Raw genomic sequence first — 25,736 nt, 5'->3', positions numbered from 1 at the left:
AATGAAGGCCACAGGAAATTTGCAGGAAGTACGGCATTTGAATGCAGAGTTTCAACGACAAGCCAGAAGAGACAAGGAAAAATACTTTAACCAGGAATGCCAAATAGAAGACCAAAACAAGAAAGGAAAAACAAGAGATCTTTTCAAAAAAGATCAGAGAACTAACAGGGAAGTTTAGTGCCAAGGTGACAATATTGAAAAGTAAACACAAAGGATATATATCTTACAGAAGCTGCAGATATCAAAGAAAGATGGAAAGAGTATACAGAAGCCTTTTACAGAAAGGACTCCAAAATTACTGAAAAATTTGAACAGCAGGATTATACACAGGAGCCAGTACCACTGGAGAGTGAAGTGAGGTGGGCACTGCAACAGCTATCCAGTAAGAAAGCACCAGGAGGAGATGGAATAGCCATTGAGTTGCTCAAAGCCCTGGAAGAAGAGGCAGTTAAAAATTTAACAGCTCTATGTCAGTGAATTTGGATCACAACTACATGGCCTAGGGAATGGAAAAAATAAGTTTATATACCTTTATTGAAGAAAGGCGATGCAAGGGAGTGCGAATATTACAGAACTATAGCACTGATTTCTCATGCAAGTAAAGTCTTATTTAAGATCATTCAGAAAAGACTGGAACCATTCATGAAGAGAGAAATGCCAGATGAACAGGCAGGATTTCAAAACGGCAGAGGAACAAGAGATCAAATTGCCAATGTGAGATGGATAATAGAAAGAGCACAGGAATATCACAAGAATGTCTACCTTTATTTCCTTGACTATAGCAAGGTTTTTGACTCTGTAGATCATGTGAAACTGTGGAATGTGTTACGAACAATGGGAGTCCCAGAGTATTTCATTATCCTTCTGAGGAATCTTTATTATGAACAAGAAGCTACTGTCCGAATAGATCTTGGAGAAACTGAGTATTTCACAATAGGTAAAGGGGTGCGACAAGGATATATTTTATCTCCATACCTGTTTAACTTGTACAGCGAATACATTTTAAGAATGGCAGGGCTGGAGGAGTCTCTAGTTGGAATTAAAATTGGTGGAAAAAATATTAATAATTTGAGGTATGCAGATGATACCACCTTGCTAGCAGAATGCAAAGAAGATTTGAAGGAACTTATCATGAAAGTTAAAGAAGTGCTAAATATGGCCTTAAACTTAACCTCAAAAAGACAAAAGTTATGGTAACATGTGAACTTAATGATTTTGAAGTAGATGGGGAGAAAATGGAAGCACTTAACAATTTTGTGTTCCTAGGATCTCCGAATTGATAAAGATGGTTATTGTACCGAAGAAGTTAGAAGAAGATTATTACTCGGAAAAAAAGCAATGACAAATTTAAGCAAGATCTTTAAAGATAAAGATATTAGCCTCACAACAAAAATCAGAATCGTGAAAGCAATGGTATTCCCTGTGGTGCTGTATGGATGTGAAAGTTGGACCCTGAGAAAGAGTGAAAGAAGGAAGATAGATTCATTTGAATTATGGGTTTGGAGACGCTTACTAAGAATACCATGGACTGCAAAGTGAACCAACAAATCAGTGATAGACAGAATAAAGCCAGATTGCTCCCTTGAAGCTATGATCATCAAGCAAAAATTGTCATACTTCGGACATATTATGCGAGCAAATGACAGTCTGGAGAAGATGATGCTTGCTAAAGTTGATTTAAGCAGGAGAAGAGGAAGACCAAGAATTAGATGGGTGGATGGAGTTAAAGAAGCAACTGGAGTACGCTTGGAGGTTCTGAAAGACATGGTCAGGGACAGATCGGAATGGAGAGTGTATGTTCGTGGAGTCGCCAGGAGTCGGAAACAACTCGATAGATCATAACAACAACGACATATGGAGATAGGGGTTTTTTTCCACCTGGAAACTCGGGTTTTTTGTTCCCCAGAACAGGCAAACCGATCCCATGAACACGTGCATCTACAGACCTAGGACACACCAGGCAAGCATAGGGCCAACTATCTCATCCTTGAGATGGTGGCAGTAGCAATAATAAAAAACCTCAACACCATAAAGGTAGAAGAGAAGGATAAAGGATAAAGATAAGATATATATATATATATATATATATATATATAGAAAAAACACATTTAAAACACATATTCCCACTGACCTGAGTAGCAACCATAATACAATGAACTGTTACATTAGTTTATTTTTCCTCCCTTATTTACATTGGTATCATGATAAAGAAATATCATTTTATTTTAATGCTGGTATGTGCAATTCCTTTATCAACTGCTACTTGAATATTCGTCCATGACATTCTAGAATGCAAAAAGGATAAGCCATTCATCTGTTTACATCATAACATACTTTGCTGCAATAAGAGCTGGATGAATACATAGCATTAATCCAGTCATGCTGATAAGTTAATCTGCTGGCCAGTTAACTAATGATATGGTACTTCCAGCTGTTCCAAGAGCTCACTTCACATTAGTTAAATAAGTTCTAGTTATCTGAGAGTTGGATAATTTAAGAGATCCCTGTATTAGGTAATATAAGCCTGGGTGGCTGAGTGGATAGCATCTATACACTCCAACTCACAGGTTTAAAATTCCACTGTGACATACTTCTAAATGTTTTTAGGTGACTAAATTACACACACACACACACACACTGGTATCCAAAAGCTATGGACAATTACATTTTTACCTGTATATGAAAAAAATTTTCATGACTACAGCTAAATGTGAACATTAATTTAGCATGAACATTAATTTATTGCCAGCATTCTAATAAATTCTATTATGCAAAAAATGTGCTATTAAATTGCAATATATTTTTGACAAAAGTTACAAATTTCCTAAGGATGCAGTTAAGGAATTAATGTATGGTGCTTACAGAAAACTATGCAGAGAGACATCTCAGTATGGAGTATGTCCACCTCAAACTCTTCTCATAACATTGTACCATGCTTAGCACCAAGTGATTCAGTGGTCTTGAGGAAAACTGGCCCACTCTCCAGAGCAAGGAGAAAACCTTTTTTCTACAGGGGAATTTTGACCAGCAATGCATCTCCTTATTGCGTCTCAAACACATTCTAATGGGATTGATATCAGGGGAGTGTGCTGGCCACTCTATTCAGTCTCCAGAAGTACCTCCATTACTCATGTACGTGTGTCATTCATAAAAATGAATTTTTTTTATATATTTTTTTTTTTTTTTTTTTTTTTTGCCTACAACACCATGGAACAAATGAACATGACACTGAAGAACTGCATTGCAATATCATAGTTCCATTTTCCATCCTTAATGGATGCACTTGTAGTAGTGCATCCATTAAGCATAATATGTGGGCTGGCTTAATGCTTAATTAAGCCTCCCTGTGAAGTGACTTCACGTGAAAACTTTGTCTGCTTACCCTTAGATAAAGGATGAAACCAACCAAGAATATAATTTCTTGGCAGCTTTAATTTACAGTATAACCAAGTGGAAAATTTTCAACGACTTCCATGGATGCCCTTGCATCCTTTCCCCACCCTCCATAAAATGAAAAATTCCATCTTTTGAAATTCTGTATAACCCTTTCAAAAGTTTGTAAGTCTCAATCACATCATCCCTCTTTCTCCTGTTTGCTAGCATCCACAGCCTGCAAATTCTCAATCAAGGTCAATGGTCAAGCGAATAGCCAGTTCAGCTGAACATTCTTTTAGCATCCATGCTGATATCTCATCAGTTCCTATTGAAGAATTCTTATTCATTTTGTGCAACAGCTCCAGTACTTCCCGCTCATCCACGTATGGGTTTACTCATATGGTGAAGCGGTAGCAGTGAGTTCAACGTTGCATATACCAGATTCATAGCTTTTAGCAAAATAGCTGCTCATTAGTTGAACAATCATTTCTGCATCACTCACCCGCATACCATCTGCATTCAGGAGTAATTATTTCAAATTCATTCTTTCTTTTACTTTTAGCATAACGATAGACTTCTTTTGGGTTGTCTTTAATTTACAGAGCCAGTTTCTTTTCATACTTGACCTTAACTTTCCATACAACACTTGTGACTCTTCTTGACCTGCTGCTTATAATTATCATAGATGACATCATCTTTATGCAAACTATATTCCTTCCACATCATCTTTTACTTATGATCTCTTGCTTAATTGGATTACACATTCATTTCACTCCTACTCTATTCTTGTAACTCTAAGGACACATTCTGATATTGCATCATTTAAGTATTTTTGAAACACTTCCCACACACTGTGGATGTCCGTTCCCATCTAATAACTAATACCATGGTACAGAATCCAGCATACTCCTCAAGTAGTCATAATTTCTTGCTTTGCAGTTCAGTATGTAACCTTTTCTGAATGGAACATTCATAAACTTAGCCACTTCCCAAGTGAGTACCACATGATCACTGACACCAACCGCAGGCAGAATAGTTACGTCTTTAATTGAAACCTCCTCTTACACTATAATCAGATCTAACAGTCTTTGACCACGAGTTCCTTCTGTCACATGCTGCTTGAGGAAGTTGTCTCACAAGAGCTCAATAATTCAGTTTCTTTCTTCCTCATGAGATTTCATAGCGATCCAATCAATGTTTGGATAATTGAAGTCCCCCATTGTGATTACTCTTTTCACACCCATCATATTTATTTGGTTATGCATTTCTTCATCACTAGCAAGCAACTGATCCACCAGGTCTGTAACAACACTCCACTACGTATTTAATCTTGTTAGACTCTACTTCACGTCAGATGGCTTCGAAAATCAGATATCTATCCTTTTCAAAACATTCTTATAATGGTAAGCAGTACAACTTTCACAAGTGTTGTCTAAAATCAGAGGAAAAACTAAAATGACTCATCTGTAAAGAGTACATTAGCCCATTAGTGTCTTGTTCAATTTTCACAGATATAACTTCGGGTGTATAGGCCTACTTGTCTCAGATGTCATGTCACAGTTTGTCAGGATATCTGCATACTTGTGCTTAAATGAAGCAGCATTGCAATCTGACCTGCTGTGGTGCATCAATTAAGTTTTGCTGGTATAACCAAAAATCTGTCTTCCTGCTCCATGCTAGCATGAGGGTGATCTCTTAGCAAACATCTGGAACACATTCCATTAGTTTAAACATTCATTGCTCAGAGCCACTGATACAAAACTATGTGATATTCCAAACTCTCTTCTGCAGCATTCTTAAAGCGTTCCAATAATTTTTCCCTGAAATCAACTAGATTTGAGACTTTGAGACATTACAAGACCAAAGTTTGCAACTTTATTCCTTCATGAAAAGAGATTCCTTCAAACACAATTCACTTAGCTCAGCCTTTTATCCTGTTGAGTGATACTACACGATCCCTTTGCATATGCAATTCGAAAATTTGAATGTGTACACATTTTCTACTCAAAATATGTCAGTTATACAAATACAGTAATCATATCTTGGGGATGATACTGAGATACAGGACTGGGGCAACTTGTGGCAAAGGTGATGTGGCAGTCCTGAAAATACTTCGGGTGCAAAACTTTGTTTGCACCTGAAGTATTTTCAATCCTTTATCCAAGTATTAAACCAATTATATAATTGGCAGCATTAGCATAGCCAAGTGAAAAAACTTCCATCAACTTATCTCTAATCCAGAGAATTTTAATAATAAGATGTGACACCTTTTGGCAACTTGTATATGGAAATATGACTTCTCCATTACTTTCACCTTAGTATTACCACCTCTGGGTCTGGCTCCCATTGATGTGCCTCAATAAAGGTCGAAACCGGTCAGGGTAGTGGCCCTTCCCTTAATCCTTAGCAGTATACATGTCCGCAAGGAGATGCGTTTGCATTATGGGAGATACTAAGGCAAGTGATGAGAACTTGTACCACCTTTGCTATGATTTGCCACAGCCCTGAAAATACTTCAGGTGCAAACTTTGTTTGCTTACACTTGGATAATCCAGAGAATTTTAATAATAAGGTGTGACCTTTTGGCAACTTGTACAAGGTGGTTACTTCCACCTTGGTATCAACCACCTCTGGGTATGGTGCCCACTGATGTGCTTTTGCACAGAAGTGGTCCCTTTTTCCCTTTCCTTGAGGTAGGTTTTTGCCTGTGTCTGAGTGGGGCCACATGGAGATTATGGCTCTGTCTGGTGGTGGGGTGAGCCTGCTACTGGGTAGAGCCCACGCTGAGAAGTTCTTCTCAGTGACAGGGTGAGCCCATCACTGAGTAGACAACGCTGAATTGGATAGTCCTTCAGTCACTCGTAGGGAGTGGTCTGGGGAACTGTCTAATTGTTTGAGAGGTCTTTACTTAAACAGCACTTCAATAAAGGTCAAAACCAGTCTGGGTAGTGGTTCTTCCCTTAATGCAAAGCAGTATACATGTCTGCAAGGAGATGTGCTTTGCATTATGGGCTTACAGGAGGACTTGAATAGATTGTATGAGTAGGCAAGGTAGCAGAAATATCAGTTCAATGTTGCAAAGTGTAATGTTCTGAAATTGGGCAGGCAATGATGGAATGTGAAGTATATACTTAGTGGGGAGATTATGAAGGAGATTGAAGAGACAAGAGATCTGGGAGTGCTGAATGAAGATCTGAAGTTCAGGGGTTACATTGCACAAGTTGAGGTCATGACATCAGTTTATGGCAAAGATACAGAAGACCTTGGCAAGAAGAAATAAAGAGGTTATGGTTCCATTCTATAAGGCATTGATCAGGCCTCATATGGATTGCTATGCACAGATTTGGTCACCTAGTTTTCGTAGTAGTAAGAATTTATTAGAAATGGTCCAGAGAAGATCAACTAAGATGATAACTGGTCTTTGAAATGTGAGGTATGAAGACAGACTGATGGAATCAATTTGCAAAGCCTTGTGAATAGGAGGAAAAAAGAAATTTTTCATAACATAGCATAAGAGGCCATCTCTGAAAACTGTATAAGGAAGGTGTGTGCAAGGGAGTAAGGAGCAGGTTCTTTGCATGGAGAGTAGCTAGTGAGTGGAATGCATTCCCCAACAGTGTGGTGAATGCGAACCCAATGAATGAGTTTAAAGTTTCATAAGTTTTGTGTGTGACAGTGTGTCCCTCCCAAGGTCTTGATTCCATGAAGGTCTGGTGTTAATAATAATTTTAAAAAATTCACAAGAGAAGTAACGTGAGTGAGTAATCAAGGTGAGCAGTTGAAGAGGGAAATGGAATCCATGAAGTATTCCAATATAAATGATGGTTTTATCAAACAAATAAAACTGACAGTTGTATCTATTCAGTTGTTAAACAGCCATAAACACCATATATGTAATCAACAACACCTCTTAATGTTGAACTGCAAAGATCTCTAAGCAGTGAGGGGAAGAATAACTGATCTAACTAGTTCAATGAATAGCCAAAATAATAATACAATGGATAGCTGAAAAATTCAAATTGTGGCAAAATATATATATATATATATATATATATATATGGATCGTAGATGATTCTACAAAGGAACCACTGATACTGTCACATGGAAATTTCATTTAAATTTTTTCTCAGTTATTGAGCATATTCAGTAACATTTACATGCAAACTTTTTGCTGCTAGTATCAACTGTAAGTGTCTGGAAAGAATTTAATTTAATTAAATTAAATAAAAAAAAGTCCAAGTGTGAATTTCTGTTGGCAGTGTTATTGGAAGCTGCAGTCGTAAGCTACTGCAATTTGACAGGAATGATATACACATAGATTAAAAGGAAGAAGCAAGATTGCTTTGTATTTTTTTGATTTTGTAGGAGAGTAAAAAAAAAAAAAAATAAATACCAGACAAGAAATTTTGCTTTTGTTTTAACCCTTTATCAAGAGTAAGCAAGCAAACATTTAACTTGATAGTGAACCTTTCTAATCACCACCTTTTAACTTAATGAAACATTGTTGGGAAAAGGCTTAAATATGACTATTCCCCACTCCCATGTGTTTCTACAACACAATTAAAACTAAGTCACCAAATCTGAGCATAATAGTCCATATGTGGTTTGACCAATGCCTTATATAGATGCACCACCACCACCACTCCTTATCCCTACATGTCAATATACTTTTTATCATAGCAGCAATACGACGTGCAGTCTTTGCGACGTGCCCTTGGAACTTCAGTCCACTGTCCATCATCACTCCAAGATCCCAAATCTCATCCACTTTCTGAAGTATAGCTTCACCAATACAGTATAGTCATATCCCCTACATTTATTAACATTAAAACTGCAACCCCCACTCATTTGTCCAAGCTAAAAGTCCATTCAAATCTTCCTGTAGAGAATTAACATCAGCACTACTCCTGGTAATTCTTCCTAACTTTGCATCATCAGCAAACATTTGAAGATCCCCAGTCAATCCACAGGAAATATCATTAATAAACAAGTTAAACAATAAAGCCCAAGAACAGAACCCTGAAGCACACTACCAGTTACCTTCCATTTTTGAGATATGACACCATCATACACAACTTGCTGGTATCCTTCAGAGAGCCAATCTCCGATCCATCCAACTAATATACACTCTACTCCTATCCTCTGCAGCTTGTACATCAATTTTCATGTGGTAATCTATCAAATGCTGCTGCAAAATCCAAGAATATCACTGTATATGATTCTCTCTTATCTAACACATTTGTCACTTTATCATAAAACAAAAGCAGATTGCTAAAACAATACCCCATTCATAATCACATCCTGTGAGGATGTAACTAATAAATCTTGTGCTGTTTCCATCACATGCTGCTTTAGATTTAGTTATCCTGCAGAAACTCGACAAATTCAGTTACTATATGCCATCTCTTCTTTGCAATCCACATTCCTATAATTAAATTCTCCCATCAGGATCATTTTCCCTTTTACTTGCCCAATTAATTTGTCTAAACATTTCACAATCAATCCCTGGCCTATAATAGTATCTCTTAGATACTATTCTATTGATCTCAACTTCACACCAAACACCTTCAAAATCTTCACACATGCTATTTTTCGTTTCGACTCTTGAAGGACACAATTCCTCTGCTACCATTAATACTCTCCATCCTCTCTTGATTTTCCTATCCTTTTGGAAAATTCTATAACCTACCGTTTCAAGTCCTGACAGTATATCATCCTTAGTCAACAAAGTTTCACTTATGTCAATTATCTTTGGGCATACTGAATCCCATCAACATAATCCCTCTTATTCTCTCTGCTATAGTACACTTCTCTCTTCATTCTGACCATCCCCGTTTTCCTGATCCAGACTCCGATTTTCGTTTATATTCTTATGATCCCCACCATTTTACACTGCATCACTTTCCTCCCCTTTGTATCCATCCTCTTCCCTTCCTTTCACAACCTGCTTCACAACCTATCTCTGACTCTTAGTGGTATGAATTCTGTATGGACCCTGTGCACTCTTATTGCACAACAATCACTCCAAATGACCAACACCAAATTCATTCAAATGCATCCCATCAGGTTTGAACCATTCTAACTTTCCTTCAAATTCATTCCATATATTCAAATTGAACATGTTCTGCCTGAAACAATTAGCCATTGTGTCTTTCAGTATCACTGCTCTCTTCTCAGTTCACTACTATCATATCTGGGTAACAAACTAACCACTTTCCCATAGTGGTTAGTTTGTTGCCCAGATATCCTTCACTTCCTGCAACAACTTTTTCAAATCCTTTTCCACATTCTTTGTCCCACTATTCAAGTCGTTTGTGCCTACCACTAATTCTGATGTCTACTTCTTCTATGTAAAGCATCCGATATTCACTTTATTGTACCACCTGTAAAACGTGTCTTGTGCACTTTATCTTTTACCACACCTTTAATGAATGAGTCACCATATAAGGCAGCCCTACCATTCTTAGATATTTGCTGCTTCTTATTAACTTCCTTGTCATTTACACCAGTTATGCTCTTCTTTAAACATTCAATTTCCTCCTATCTACAATTAACTTGACTCTTCATTTTCCTTAACTCTTGCCTAAGCTCTTCCACATCACCTCGATTATTACCATTGCAAGTACTCCCATCCATTTCCTTGATTATTCCCATTAACACCATTCTCATTTTTGGGATGTCCTAACCTTTCATCGCACTTTTTATCATTCCACTTAACACTCCATAAATCAAAAATTCAGGCCAGCAGCACCCATGATTCCCAGGTAGCCACCCTCCCAAGTACTAACTGGGCTCAGGTTTGCTTAACTTCAGTGATCAGACAAGAAATGGTGTTTTCAAACAGATTTGGCCGCAGACAATAATGGAATCATGATACCAAATGCAATAAAATCACTAAAAAAATAACCATGATATAATAGTAATGAAGGCTGATAAAGGAGACATTGTGGTACTTATTAATAAAGATTACAGAAACAAAATAACACTATTATAGATCCAAAACATATCAAAAAATAGATTTTGATCCAACCCCTAATCTGATGAATAAAACAGAACAAAACACGATTTCTCAACTATTTGTCGTAAAGTGAAAATCTGATCCTGACAGTCTCTATTTGGCCTGAATCCAGCTTGTTCTTCACCAAGCTTCCCTTCCACAATCCTCAACCGTTTCTCAAGTATACTTGCATAAATCTTACCAGAAACACTCAGTAGGGAAATACCTCTGTAATTCTCGCATTCAGTTTTATTTCCCTTTTTATACATGTGCTATGAGAGCTCTACTCCAATCATCTGGAATTCATCTCTCTGTTCAGGCCTTCTGAACTATACAGTGTAGCCACTGTAAGACTTTATACCTCCATACTTGAGCATTTCTGGTAGCATATCATCTACTCCCACTGCCATTCCACATTTCAGTTGATAAATAATAATGAACAATGAAATAAATTACTTATAATCACAATATGCAGCACCTCCAAAATGCAGTCAGTAATGATAACCATTCTTTGGTTGGCCAGATCCAAGTTCCAATTCAATAATGCATGCAAGGGAGAGTTATCTGGGGACATACAAGTGATGATTGGTTTTTAAATTCTCCAGAAACTTTGGGTTTTTTCCTCCAGCAAAACAGAAACCAATCAAACATGAATCAACTGATTTAACATTACACATAAATTACACTCATGAAAGTTAATTTTTTTTTGTTTTAACAATTGAACCTATTAAACTAGTGCCACATCAATAACAGTATGGGATCAATTTCAGATGCTCTGGAAAATCTGCTCTACAGACTAAACATGAAAATTGTTGAACCACTGCAGGTCTCTGTAAGCAAGATTGGATGGCAGACTCATTGGGTGACATATATCATCTCCCATCTAAAATTGAATTCAACAGATAAAGCAAAAATCGATGCAATTTCCAATGTATCCAAGTCTCAAAAGTTGTTCTTTTCTCCGTGGCTTAGAGTAAACTGTTCCTAATATTATTATTTTTTTTGTACAGGGAGAAAGAGCAACACCAGTATATTTCTAACTATACTTTATCAGGGAGCTTTATAAGTATACTAATTGCCACCCCCCCCTCTAACCCATCTAAATAGCTCCTTATTTAGAAGGAGCTTTATAAATATCCATGACAAGGCAAAATTCAAACCAATGACCTATTCATGGAAATACAAAGGCTTTACCACTCAGCAATCTAGGCTATCAGTGCTCAGATACTACACTGAAGTGTTTAACTAGGCACCGCATGATAAATATATCACGCTAGTTAGATCTTCATATGAATTAAGTATAAATTACCACAAAAAAAAACGTTGTTGTGATAGTTTAGAATTACAACAAAAAATGTTTTTGTTGTGATAGTCTTAAATGTTGTTAAACAAGACTCATATTACCTACAAATAAGAAAATTCAAGTTTCTACTCAATTACTTCATGAAAAATTTTCATTTTGTAAAGACAAGAACTCATCTGCAATTCATTTATTTAAATATGCAAAAAGGGGTGCTTAAGGGTCAAAGCTGTATAACTGAGAGGAGACCTCCACATAGCCTTTAAAGGAATGCGGAGAACCGACCAGGGCTTCTGACCTAATGTCCAATCCTCACCTTCTCGTGGTGCACCCTGTTGGGTATCTACTTTGATACTGAACGAACGAGGATGAGCTGGCAATTTGGGATTTAGCCGACCAAATTGTATTCTTATTGGTTAAACCAAAATAAAAAATGATGGTACAACATGACAAAATTTCATGCCGGCTGGGGCGTCGCCCGGTTAAACAAGGCCCCCGTTGTTTTCGCCAGGGAACCAGGGCGAACAGCGAAAAGTCAGCTACTGGAACAAATCTGAAAACAAACCCCAACTCAACATCACCAGAGTTAAAGATCGGTACTATCAACGTAAGAAGCCTGAATGGCAAAGAAATGGAGCTAGCTGAAGAATTAGATAAGTACCAGATCGACATAATAGGGGTGACTGAAACAAAAAAGATCAAAACTGGTGAGATCTTTCTGAGCAATAAATACAAAATGTTATATTCAGGCAATAACAATCAAGGAAAAGAAGGAGTAGCCATAGTATTCAACACAAAATACGAGGCTAATCTTCTTGAATGGCAGTCAGTCTCAAGTAGAGTAATGTGGGCAAATATGAGAATGGGGAACTGGACAATGAGACTTATTTGTGCCTATGGTCCCACAGAAGGCTCTACTAAGGTAGAAGTGGAGGAATTTTTTGAGGCTTTAGGAAAAGCAACTGACACAATGAAAAAGGAAAAGTTGTTCCTTGTTGGGGATCTAAATAGTAGAGTAGGAAATGATTGTGAGACATACAAAAATATTTTGGGAAAATTTGGAGAAAAGAGGAAAGCTAATAATAATGGCAAATATCTGTTGGATTTCTGCTCAGGACATGGACTGGTTATTACTAGCACCATGTTCCAACATAAAAATGTGCACAAATTCACATGGAGAGAAGAGGCTAGGAATAAGAAAAGTCTCATTGACTATGTTATTGTTGATAGTGATGTTTTCTCCCTGGTGCAGGACACCAGAGTGTACAGAGGATTTGAAATTGGAAGTGATCACTATTTAGTCTTGAGCAGGATAAAATTGAATTTCATAATGAAAAGAATAACATGTAAGAAAGTTTTAAAGCGAATAAAAGTTGAGCAGCTCTCAGATGCAAACTGTAGACTAAAATACAGAAATATTATTGAAAAGAAAATGAAAGAGTTTGAGAACAAGAATCAAACCTTGGAGATTCAGTGGCAAACTCTGAAGGAAACATTGATTGATTCTGCCAGAGAAGCATGTGGTGAGGTTGTGTGCAAAGATAAAAAAATCAGAACTCCCTGGTGGACACAGGAAGTTAAAGAGGCAGTGAAGGAAAAGAAGAAAGCATATCAAAAGTTCCTGGCAAATAAGTCAGCTTTTACTCTTACAGAATACAGAGACAAATGTAAGAAAGCTAAACAGTGTGTAAAACTAGCTAAACAAAAGTCATGGGAGGACTTTGGCAAGAATATAGAAAATAAATATCAAGAAGGTGGCAAAATATTCTGGAGGTTGTTGAAGAAGCTTAGGAATGGAGGAAAGAGTGCTGTAAAAGGAATTAGAGATGATAAAGGTGAAATTAAAACAGGAGAAAAAGATATCCTTGAAGTATGGAGTAATTACTTTGAAAAACTGCTAAATGAAACAAGCAGTGATGACAGCACAGTGATAAAAAAACACTGACCAGGCATGCAGTCAGGAATACATATCCATACTTGAAGTAGAAAAAGCCATCAAAGGCTTGAAATGTGGAAAGGCAGCAGGAGTAGATGATATTCGACCAGAAATGCTGAAGTATGGTGGTATAAGAGTCTTACAGTGGCTGCATTGCATAGTTCAGAAAGCCTGGACAAAGGGACGAATTCCCGATGATTGGAGTAGAGCTCTCATAGCACCCATATATAAAAAGGGAAATAAAACTGAATGTGAGAATTACAGAGGTATTTCCATACTGAGTGTTCCTGGCAAGATCTATGCAAGTATACTTGAGAAACGGTTGAGAAGAATAGTGGAAGAAAAGCTTGGTAAAGAACAAGCTGGATTCAGGCCAAATAGAGGCTGTCAGGATCAGATCTTCACTTTACGACAAATAGTCGAGAAAGCATGGGAATATAACAGAGATCTGTATTTAAGTTTTGTCGATTTGGAAAAGGCATATGACAAGGTGCCAAGAGAGAAGCTATTCAATACGCTGCAGTTATATGGTGTCAATGGGGCATTATATCAAGCAATACTTAGTCTTTATTTGAGTTGTGAGTCAGCAGTAAGAATTGAAGGAAGTACAGGAAGATGGTTTAATGTTAAATCTGGTGTGAGACAAGGATGTACATTATCCCCTCTGTTATTCATTATCTATATGGATCACATTATGAAGGAATGTGGTATTAAACCTGATATCAAAATTGGAGATGTTAATGTCAGCTCTTTGCTTTATGCGGATGATGTTATACTTCTAAATAAATCCGCTACAAGTCTGCAAGATTCTCTGACTAAATTGAATAGCTGTTGTAATAGATATGGTATGAAGGTCAGCAATAAAAAGACAAAGACAATGAAAATAGGCAGAATCATTGAAAATGTCAACTGTGTTGTGAATGGAGAACCTGTGGAACAAGTAAAACATTTTAGCTACTTAGGCACAATTTTTACTGAAGATGGTAAACTAAATATAGAAATAGACAACAGAATCAGCAAAGCTGGTATCGTGGGAAGTCAATTGAATAAATTCATATGGAATAAGAAAGAAATTAGTCGGAACACTAAATTAGCTGTATACAAAACTGTATTCAAACCAATTTTAACTTATGGATCTGAGAGCTGGGTCAGAAGTAAAACACTTGACCAAAGACTAGAGACCGCAGATATGAGAGTCCTGAGAAAGATTAGAGGCGTGAACAGATGGCATCAATGGCAATATCATATTAAAAATGAGGATATTAGGAAAGAACTTGACATTGTCAGCATCCAGGAATGCGTTAGCAGAGCTAATCTCAGATGGTATGGTCACTTAAATAGAATGGGAGAAGAAAGATTAGCAAAACAAGTGTTCTCTGCCAGGTTGGCAGGAAAACGACCCAGAGGAAGACCAAGATATAGGTGGATTGATACGGTACAAAGTGCCTTAGACGATAGAAATATAAGATCTGATAATGTTGGAGTCTTGACAAGTAACAGACTGATTTGGAGGAAAATTGTAGATAGGAAGTTAGTAATGATGTAATTTTTTCATGTAGTACTGTCATATCCTGTACACCCCTTGAGGGTACATGGCAGGAATTTGATGATGATGATGATGATGAAATATGCAAAAACAATCCAGGGATTTTTTTTTGTGTTTTTTGTTACATATCAGTATTATATATATCATTTATTCCTATAAATCTGTTTTGTTTAACCCCTATGCTGAAATATAGAATAAATACAGCAGAAATAAATATAGAAATTTAAATAATTTACCTCATCCAGAGTTGCAGCAAGTTCTCGCAAAGTAGCTGTCAAAACGCTATCCAGATCAGTATCAAGAGGAAAACCCTTAAAAAATTAATTTTATCTGCATTTAAAATTTTACAGTGCTAAGAAATGCAATACTTAATTTCTTAAATAAAAAAAATTCAACAATATATAAATGGAAAAGTCCAAAATTCGTTTAGACAGTTCAAATCAGCAGAAACATGATTTTTATCAAATTTAAACTGAACAAAAGTTATGAAGATTACTTAGATATCACCTCTACATATCATTATACTGTAACCTGCTTATCAATTCAGTCTTATAAGAGTGTCCAGAGAAGGAATGGTATTATTATTGTTGTTGTATGGGCACCTCCATGTCATCTGAAGACTTATCGCAAGAGATCCAAACTATCCACACAATCTATCATACCTCTCCTTAAACCCATTAACAGACAAAGCACTAACAACTGACTCTGACAACCCATTCTGTTCATTCACAACTCTCCAAGTGAAAAATCTAGTCCTCACACACCTACTAACCATGTTTTTACTTAACTTCCTGGGATGACCTCTTGTCCTTCTCAAAGCCAAGTGCTGAAACATTTCCCCTGTTAATCCTCTAAAACTTTAAGTAACTTAAATGTTTCTATCACATCCCCTCTTTTTTGCTTATTAATCAATTTCTCCAGTTCACACCCTCAATCTATCCTTCTAAGGAACATTCCACAGACCACTTAACATCTTCATTGCTTGCCTCTGAATCCTCCCCATCCACAGCCACATCCCCAAGAAACTCAGAAGACTAGACCTGAGCATAGTGATCCAGAAATTGACATATCAGGACTTTATAACGAGGATTAACAACTTCCTTATCTCTACTTGTGTGTTCTTCAATAGCCAAGTAATCTTATGAACTACCTTAGTAATCTTAGCAATATGTCCTCTAAACTACAACTCTGTCTACCATCTCCTCTAAATCCCTAGCTTCATCTATTTCCTGGAATACAGTTCCATTAAGTAGATAAATAGATTATAAGCTGTATTAGCATACAGCTTATAATCTATTTATCCCAAAATGCATAACTTTACATTTCTCCACATTGAACTTACATCCATTATCTTTTGTCCATACTGACAGCCTATTTAAATCATTTAGCAAGCTCTTTACTCTACTTAATTTTGCATTATCAGTAAATACCTGAATATTTCCTTTTAGGTTATTTCCTATATCACTTATACGCAAAATAAACAGCAATAGTCCTAGCACTGAACCTTGCAGCACACCACCAGTCACCAGCTTTTGCCTTTTCTGCTGTTCCATATGCCACTTTCTGATTTGTCCAGCAGCTACCCTCTTATTCACATAACCAGTCTCATATCCATTCCCTTTTGTTGTAAGGTTACCAGCATAACTGAGTTCTATGTGGTATGCAGTCAAATGCCTTTGCAAAATCCAGCAAAATCATCATTTAGCCATTTCCTCTATCCAACTTAGCTGTCACTCAGTTATAAAAACTCAGCAGATTATTAAGGCATGACCAACCATCACAAAGCCATGTTGCCCCCTCAGAGTATCATATTCTTATCCACCCATCTTGAATTCTCTTTTTCATCAATTTTTGCAGTACTTTTACCACCACTCCTGAAATACTGATTGGTCTATAATTTGCTAATGCAGTCATAGAACGTCCCTTATGTAAGGGAATTATTTTGCTCGCTTTCCCTCCATTGGAATTTAACCAGAGCTGAGACTTAAAGAGCCTAGTCACAGGTATTGCCAGTTCCCTTGCACATTCTTACAAAATGTGAACTGATATCCTATCTTATCCCACAGATGCATTTACACTGAGATTGTGCAATACACTAAAAACCTCCAATTCATGCACCTCTATTCCCAAATAAGTCTGTCATATATGTCACAACATTACCTCACTTGTATGATATACCCTTGCAAAGTGGTCACTCAGTAACAACTATTTTATGTTGGAAGTTTTTCCCCACTTGGTTAGACTATAATAAATTTAGTTTAATCCTTTATCCAAGTGCGAGTCTTTACCACGAGTTGCCTCAGTCCTGAAGATACTTCAGTCACAAACTTTGTTTGCTTACACTTGGATAAAGGATTAACCTAAACTACACTCGGGTCTCTTCTTATGCGTATCTTTTTTATGCGGATTTGAAGTTATGCAGTGCATAACTTCAAGATATGAGACCTTTCGACACTTCTGTGCATGTCAACAGAAGGAGAATCCATTCCGATAATAGGGTAACCCAGCGTTTCCCAAACTTTTTCTATGATGGAACACTTCATAAATCCTGAAATTTTCATGGAACACCTTGGTTATTTTGTAATGTATGAATTAATAATTAATTGTTAATTTAGCTGATTTTTATTATTAATTAATAATTGATCATTAATTATTAATTAATGAAACATCAATTAAACATAATCATTAAATTAATTCGTGCTGATTTCATTGACATATCCCATTCTGATCACCAAAAATTTATAATATTATTATAAGTACTTACAAGTGAATGCAGACTTTTTCTCCTGTGTGCTGGTAGTTTCTCCTCCTTTTGTACATCCTGGAGATCACTTTATAGTCTGGAGAATGAATCACTATGTGTTGTGTCACAAACATCTTCAATTAAGAGATTTCTTAACCTTATTTACCAAAATTAAACAAAGTCCCTTGTCTCTTATTCATATTAAAATTTAAATCTGTAGGCCTATTATTTTTAAAAATGATTATCTTTTCTGGTGATGAAAGTCATTTTGCACCGTTTGAAAACGTTGCTGAATATTGTCTAATAGCGACGATAATTCTGATGAAAAATGTAAAAAAAAAAAAATTGTTACTTTTCAATAAAATTAAATGAATAAAGCTTTAAAACAAACTTGAGCATTCTTATTTTCCTGAATTTTCATAAACTTTCTTTATGCGATTTTAGGTTTATTTTAATTCATTGCTTCGGTTTTAATAAGGTTTTTGGAAATTATGGAATGCATCCCTAATTTTTCAACGTAAGTTAGGCCTTTTTTGTGCGATTTTTTATATGTGGTTTTCTGTAGAACATATCTACTGCATAAAAAGAGACTCGAGTGTATTTTATCTGCTTCTGTAATCTTGTGACCATCAGCACTCATTAAGGTTATTCTTCCTTAGTCAGTCTTCCTCTTACCTACCATATTGTATGCTAGAGATGGGCTACATCTGAACATGGAAGGACATAGGTGATTGAAGAAGTTATACTGTTTTCTGAACAAGTTGAAGTAATTGGGCAAGGAAACTAATATTGAAATGGCTGAGTGTAAGAGAGAGAAACTTTAGCACTGATTGTATATTTATTAATCCTTATTCGCAGAATAAATTGCAGAAGAGAGGGGATAAAAATCTGCATGGGACTACTGAAATGAGTGACATATATATTTCTGAAATGAGATGAACTTATATATAGTTACACATATAGAGGACACATTGCTAAGGTGTCCAAGATTGCACATAGGATTACTTGGTTGTTGAGGAACACACTGACATCCAGAGATAAAGAGGTTATTATTACCCTTTATAAAGCGTTGATACTTCCACATTTGGATTACTGTGCTCAGGTCTAGTCACCTGGATTCCTTGGAGATGAGGAGGCTGTGGAGAGGGTTCAGAGAAGAGTGACCAAGTTGGCGAGTGATGTAAAAAATGCTCCCTACATTGATAGATTGAGAGCTTGTGGATTGCAGAGGTTGGTTGATAGGCAGAAAAGAGGGGATATGATAGAAACATTTAAATTACTGAAAGGTTTTTACAGGATTGATGCAGGGGAAATGTTTCAGCTATGTGATAGTGATGGAAGAACAAGAGGTCATCCCTGGAAATTAAAGAAGAGTGTGGTTAACAAGAGTGTCAGAACAAAGTTTTTTGCCTGGAGGGTGGTGAATGAATGGAATTCATTGTCTGACTTAGTTGTGAGCTCTTCGTCTATAAATGAATTCAAGAAGAGATATGACAGATATTGTTTTGCTAGTTTGGATCTCCCACGATGAGTCTACTGACTCAATGGAGATACCCGTAATAATAATAACATAGTGAAAGAATTCTTTGGGATTTCCTTTGGCCTGCTCAGCTAGTTTCTTCTTGTAATCTGATTTTGCCATCCTTACCACACTGGTCACCTTTCTTGCCTGTCCCTTCTACTGTTCATGAATCTGATGGTCACCTTTCTCTTTATATATCCTCCACAGCATTTCAGCATTTTCTTTTTTGAAGCTCATGCTTAATGATATTATTCATCCATCGAACCTACTTGATTAACCATAGGTACAACTTAATATGGCTAATGCACTTCTACATATTTCATATGTAGAAGTGTATCTAAGTCAAACCGCCTTCTGTGATTTGAAGTTTAGTCAATAGGTAATAGTATTGTCCTGACAGTCAATGAGGACAATACAGACAGGAAAGAACAAGAGGTCATCCCCAGATGTGTGAAAGAGTCTGGTTAACATTTTTCCTTGAAGAGTGGTGAATGAGTTGAAGAGAAGCCCAGGGGAAGTGATGAGTGCTTTGTCAGTTAATGAGCTTAAAAAGAAATAGCAGGTACTGTGTGCATAAAAGTAATATTTGGATTCCATAGAGGGTCCCATATAATAAGTTTTATTTATTTATAGAATTTTGCCCAAAGTATCATGGGCATCACTGGTATGATTTGAAAGATGGATTATTAACAGTAAAAGCAAACATGATGACAGAAGGATTAACAATGCAGATATGAAATGAAGAGTTGGCTGTAGTTTAGTTGAATGCACTGACTGCAACAATTCACAGAAAGGTTTATTAAAAGGTATTAAAAAAATTAACATCAATGAGCAATGTCAAGCAACACTACTTCTCACAAAGAAGCTACACAGAGCCTATTGGGCTATGTTTATCTTCTTTATAGATTCTGCTCTTGTGGAAATTTTCCAGTAGAATTTATGTGCAGAGATAATAGCATGCTCTGCAAGTCAATTGTTCTACTTCATAATGCTTGCATGTTTATGTTTTACACAACAAATAGCTGCATAACTCCCAACTGCCCAAAGATAAAACACAGGAGCAAATGATCTGATAAATGCCAAGTAATATCACTGCAAGAAATTATCCTACACAAAATCTAAAAACAAAGAAAGCTTTCAGACAGGACAGAATGCAGCTTCTTAAGCATTCAGAGTATCTTGAGCAGAATGCTCATAGATTCCCAGAACATAAAAAATTTTCAACTTCTTGAACAGTTGAAGAAGAAAGCTTTCTATTTGTTTATGAAATAGCTGAAAGTCACACACTGAAAGTATTGCAGAGCTTCAAGGTTATTTTCTTAGATTTTATGTATTCTACTTCTTGTAATAATGTTCAGGAAGCTAAGAGAGTAGGCTTTTCTTGGTTATTATTATCAACTCATGTCTCAATAAACAAAGCAGAAAATGGCATTAGACTTCCTTCGCATGTTAACATTTGGGTTACAGATTTCAATATTGATTACGTAAACAGTTTAAGATATATCTCAGCAGGTTAATACTTTTTTCACATTTGACGTCTGTAGATGCCGTACCGCATATGGTTTTGGCAATGATGTCTTCTGCTAGAATAAGTGGTTGGGTCGCAGATTCACTTTCCACACAAAGTTTGTAGGATAATCCCAAATATCAATGCCCACGGCGGGATTCTAACCTGCAGGCCCTTGGCTGGAGAGCAGACATGCTAACCACTCGGCTAATCAGGCCGGCGGTTAATACTAGACACACATATATTTTCAAATGTCATGTTTTGTCAGGAAGTAATTATCCCCCCCCCCCACACACACACCTTTAGTAAAAAGAGGCTGTTTTTGGCATATCTCTTTTGTTTTATCTCACATCATCACATATACAAACTCTTAAAATTTCCATATAAATTCATTTCTATTTTCATAAAGTAGCCTGGGTGGCAATGCATTTGTATTCACAGCACTAGGCTGCATGTTCTATGTTCAATTACATTCACTAACCAGAGGAAATTTTTCTAACACTTTCTTCAACCTAGTTCCCAAGTTAGTCAATGGCACAGGTGTTTTTTTTTTCGTTACCTTCCTCTTTTGGGATACAACCCCCCCTCCATACACAACCTGCTAATACTTATCTGACAGCCAACAAGCTATCAAACTCACTAGTCTTATCTAATCCCATCTGTTTCAATTTAGATGCTAGCTTATCATGTATCCTAGTCCTCAGCAACTTCTCTCTAACACCTTAACAACAACCCTAGACACACAGACTGGCCTATAATTGTAGCCTCAGTTTCATATCTTCCCCTTTTTGTGAAGTGAAACAATTTTTCCCACTTTCCATTCCTTTCAGACTCACCCTGTTGCAAGACTTATGTTAAAAAATGCCATTAATTTAGGATTCCCATAATGTTTTACTAAAATCTGGAACATTCTGAAATTTTTACTTAAAAAACCCAGGACATTTCACAAAAAAAACAGGACATGTTAAAAATTAAGAAAACCAAAAATAAAACAATTATATATGTTGCAGTTAAATTAAATACTGCTATAAACATACATTAACATTAAATCCACTTTAAAAAAAGGATTATTAATCACAAACATATTTAATTCGAAAAATATTTATCAGATTTATGAACCTGTTTAAGAATTTTTTTTTCTTTTGATATTTGATCATAGAACTCAGCCGAAGAGAAATTCTTAAAATATGTCTTTACAATGATTAAAGCTTTTACTGTCTCAATTTTAAGTCTGTTTTTTTCATCTGTCCAGAGCGTATTTATTAATGAAAAAACACATTCAACAGCTGCATTAGTTCCTGGCAGTACTAAACAAAAACTAACTAGGCATTTAATACTCCAAGAATTTATACCCCCGCTTTGTAAAATGACTAAACATTTCATACCATTTATCACTGACACTTTGATCCTTCTGTTCACTCCACACTTCAAATTTGCTTTCACAATATTTTTTCACATACAAACTCATCAAATAAGTCCTCTTCATTCATAGTAAAACCTGGTGAAACTGTCTGCATGAATACGTAGCTTTCTTGTATGTTCTTGCAAGTCACGGGATCCTTTCCCTTGAAATTAATCCAATTCATAGACTAAAGAGGTATGAGAAACGGTGCAGTAGAAATCTATTGCATAGCTTTCAAACTTTTCAACTGTTATGTGTCCTTTTTCTAATTCTTGCAACTGTTTTCTCACAGTAGTTGTAAGATACTTTTCTGCCTTCCTACAATTTAACAAAACTTTCCACCAGTTTGATTGTTTCATCCTTCACTTCAATTACTGTTATATCTTGCTTTTCAATACATTTAATGGTATCATGAAAGATTTTTAACTGGCTGGCAAGGAAATGCAGGAGTGTAATTGAAAGTGGATTTTCAAAGAAATTTTTGAGACTGATAAGACATTTGTCAATAGAAAGAAAATATGACTTCAATGAAAGGAACATGTCAATAACCCTCTGGATTGCAGGCAAAAGAGAGAGCCATCTTGTCTTGCTGCTACCCAAAACAGTTTTATACTCTGTGTTTGTGAATTCACAAAATGATTTAAGTTCCTCAACTCGTACACAATATAAGTGGAAATGTTGGTAAATCTTGTTAATTATTAACTGAAGATCGATAGCTAAGCAATCTGAAGCAGTCTGCACAGCATTATGTATCACATGTGCAGGGCAATCGATTCCAATTAAACTGTTCACAGTATTTTCTTGCATTTTAAAGTACAGTTTATTTTTTTATTTCTTTCCACCAAAGTTTGTATTTGTATTATCTGCTAATATAGCAGTAACCTTATTCAAGAGATCTAACTTCTCTAACACTTCCAACACATAAGAAAAGTTTCACCACCTAAATTAACAAACTCCAACACATTCACCTTCACACCTTTTTCTGGATGATAGTATCTAATAACCAGAGGCACTAATTTCATGTCAAAGTGGTTTGATGAATTGATTGGTACTGATATAAAACGAACTTCTTTTAGCTCTTCCTCAATCTGCTTTGTTGCTAATGGAGCAATCACAGCCGTCGCTAGATTAGATCATGCCCTGAGACAAACAATTAAATATTGCCCCTGATGGATTATAAGACAAAATTATAAGAGAATCTCCAATTGCTATTTTGTTTTTATTACAAGAGAAATATTAATGCAAAATGATTGCATAATAATATTAATTAAACGTTTGCTCTACGATGATATTGCACAATAAAATTGTTTATAAGCTCTTCTAAATTTAAATTATAAGCTATGTCTGCCTCTATTGTTATAGTCACTAGGCCAACCAATCTTTCTTAAGCCATTGCTGTTTCCAAATAATTTTTAATCAGTTTAAGCTTGGAAAAACTTCTTTCTGCACTTGCTACACTAACAGGAATTGTTAGTGTCTGTGTGTAGAGGCCTAAGTGCTGTGAGGACATCATGTTGGAGGTTTAATGGATTGTATACAGCACTCAGAAAGGATTAAAACAAAATTTAATTCTTCCTATATTTCTTCTTAGTCAATGAGACATCTTCAGGGATTACAAAAAAACTAATGTAACATAAATACAAATGACAAACAATACTAAGCCCAACCACATGTGTGACACTAAAGTCCTATCTAGGTGGAGTGCCCTCTAAGGGCGCTCCACCTAGATAGGACTCCACCTCGAAGGTGGTTGTAGGTGGCCTGGAATGTAAAGTGGGACATCTGGTGATAAGCGTTTCCCAAATCTTAGGAAGCTTAATGCAACCATATTTGTTAAGATTTTGTTGATTCCTGAGAGCTGCTGCTGATTCTAAGAATAGTCTCTCTCTTTTGAATTTGCTGTGGTGGAGCATGGTGGTTTTTTCCCATGAGATCCTGTGGGTTGTATCCAAGACATGGTCCATCAGGCCTGACTGACCATAGTCGTGGTTGCAGATGTATGACTTATGTTCCTCCAGGCAGATAGTAGCTGATCTGCCTGTCTGTCCAAAGTATGCCAGTTTACAGGAACAGGGTACTTTATAGACTCCAGGCACTGAGAGAGGAGGGAGCTGATCTTTTGTAGAGCGGATAAGGGTAGCAAGTTTATGGTGGGGCTTAAATGCTGTGTGTAGGTTGTACTTTTTTAAAATCTTGGCTATTTTTTTGGATGTGCCACAGATGTAGGGTATAGTGATGGCATTTCTAAACTCTTTCTGGAGAGAAGACCAGGGAATGGGAAAGGACCTGATTATTTTTTTTAATGCTGTGATCGCTATAACCATCATCATCATCATCATCAAATTCCTGCCATGTACCCTCAAGGGGTGTACAGGATATGACAGTACTACATGAAAAAATTACATCATTACTAACTTCCTATCTACAATTTTCCTCCAAATCAGTCTGTTACTTGTCAAGACTCCAACATTATCAGATCTTATATTTCTATCGTCTAAGGCACTTTGTACCGTATCAATCCACCTATATCTTGGTCTTCCTCTGGGTCGTTTCCTGCCAACCTGGCAGAGAACACTTGTTTTGCTAATCTTTCCTCTCCCATTCTATTTAAGTGACCATACCATCTGAGATTAGCTCTGCTAACGCATTCCTGGATGCTGACAATGTCAAGTTCTTTCCTAATATCCTCATTTTTAATATGATATTGCCATTGATGTCATCTGTTCACGCCTCTAATCTTTCTCAGGACTCTCATATCTGCGGTCTCTAGTCTTTGGTCAAGTGTTTTACTTCTGACCCAGCTCTCAGATCCATAAGTTAAAATTGGTTTGAACACAGTCTTGTATACAGTTAATTTAGTGTTCCGACTAATTTCTTTCTTATTCCATATGAATTTATTCAATTGACTTCCCACGATACCAGCTTTGCTGATTCTGTTGTCTATTTCTATATTTAGTTTACCATCTTCAGTAAAAATTGTGCCTAAGTAGCTGAAATGTTTTACTTGTTCCACAGGTTCTCCATTCACAACACAGTTGACATTTTCAATGATTCTGTCTATTTTCATTGTCTTTGTCTTTTTATTGCTGACCTTCATACCATATCTATTACAACAGCTATTCAATTTAGTCAGAGAATCTTGCAGACTTGTAGCGGATTTATTTACAAGTATAACATCATCCGCATAAAGCAAAGAGCTGACATTAACATCTCCAATTTTGATATCAGGTTTAATACCACATTCCTTCATAATGTGATCCATATAGATAATGAATAACAGAGGGGATAATGTACATCCTTGTCTCACACCAGATTTAACATTAAACCATCTTCCTGTACTTCCTTCAATTCTAACTGCTGACTCACAACTCAAATAAAGACTAAGTATTGCTTGATATAATGCCCCAT

General features: G+C 36.3%; 1 protein-coding gene and 1 pseudogene across 5 annotated transcripts in view; both read right to left on the bottom strand.

The window, feature by feature from the left end:
* Positions 1 to 25,736, bottom strand: part of LOC150100640 (DCC-interacting protein 13-alpha-like) — a 408,578-nt gene that overhangs the window by 287,360 nt on the left and 95,482 nt on the right. For all 5 annotated transcript variants that reach the window (XR_016549161.1, XM_090401384.1, XM_090401387.1 and 2 more), the window contains one exon: positions 15,391 to 15,465. Coding sequence is in view for 4 of the 5 variants with exons in the window: in XM_090401384.1 (XP_090257510.1) it covers positions 15,391 to 15,465 (75 nt within the window). In the remaining variant the exon portion in view is untranslated. The remainder of the gene's footprint in view (positions 1 to 15,390; positions 15,466 to 25,736) is intronic.
* On the bottom strand, positions 10,115 to 10,233 carry LOC150100641 (5S ribosomal RNA; annotated as a pseudogene).

This window comes from Typopeltis vanoorti, chromosome 12 (assembly GCF_054136105.1).
Source record: "Typopeltis vanoorti isolate ZY-2024b chromosome 12, IOZ_Tvanoo_1.0, whole genome shotgun sequence".
NCBI lineage: Eukaryota > Metazoa > Arthropoda > Arachnida > Uropygi > Thelyphonidae > Typopeltis > Typopeltis vanoorti.
The sequence above is the reverse complement of the archived record's forward strand: the minus strand, read 5'-3'. Positions and strand labels throughout refer to the sequence as shown.